At 54.5% G+C, this 694-nt stretch overlaps 1 protein-coding gene across 1 annotated transcript in view; it reads left to right on the top strand.

Annotated features, from left to right (window-relative positions):
• Positions 1 to 216: 216 nt before the first annotated feature.
• The window catches only part of LOC311114598 (protein flightless-1 homolog), a gene marked incomplete at its 3' end in the record, with an annotated part of 3,757 nt that continues 3,279 nt past the window's right edge, over positions 217 to 694 (top strand). Inside the window, exon 1 of the mRNA XM_084189838.1 lies at positions 217 to 352. Within this exon, the coding sequence (XP_084045964.1) occupies positions 222 to 352 (131 nt within the window). The remainder of the gene's footprint in view (positions 353 to 694) is intronic.

Raw genomic sequence — 694 nt, 5'->3', positions numbered from 1 at the left:
CTCCTCTCTCTCTCTCTCTCCTCCTCATCCCTCTCTCTCTCTCTCTCCTCCTCCTCATCCCTCTCTCTCTCTCTCTCTCCTCCTCCTCCCTCTCTCTCCTCCTCATCCCTCTCTCTCTCTCCTCCTCCCTCTCTCTCCTCCTCCTCTCTCTCTCTCTCTCTCCCTCCCTCTCTCTCCTCCCTCCTCCCTCCCTCCATCTCCTCTCTCTCCAGGCAGAGCAGATGATGGAGGAGTGGAATGAGGATTTGGATGGAATGGAAGGATTCGTGTTGGAGGGGAAGAAGTTTGCTCGTCTGCCGGAGGAGGAGTTTGGACACTTCCACACACAGGACTGCTACGTCTTCCTCTGCAGGTACACACACACTCACAGGACTGTAGGTCTTCCTCTGGACTGTAGGTCTTCTTCTGGACTGTAGGTCTGTCTCTGGACTGTAGGTCTTCCTCTGGACTGTAGGTCTGTCTCTGGACTGTAGGTCTTCCTCTGGACTGTAGGTCTTCCTCTGGACTGTAGGTCTGTCTCTGGACTGTAGGTCTGTCTCTGGACTGTAGGTCTTCCTCTGGACTGTAGGTCTGTCTCTGGACTGCTACGTCTTCCTCTGGACTGTAGGTCTGTCTCTGGACTGTAGGTCTGTCTCAGGACTGTAGGTCTTCCTCTGGACTGTAGGTCTGTCTCTGGACTGTAGGTCTGTCTCTG

This window comes from Coregonus lavaretus (genome assembly GCF_964263955.1).
Source record: "Coregonus lavaretus genome assembly, contig: HAP1_SCAFFOLD_9703, whole genome shotgun sequence".
NCBI classification, from domain to species: Eukaryota; Metazoa; Chordata; class Actinopteri; order Salmoniformes; family Salmonidae; genus Coregonus; species Coregonus lavaretus.
The sequence above is the reverse complement of the archived record's forward strand: the minus strand, read 5'-3'. Positions and strand labels throughout refer to the sequence as shown.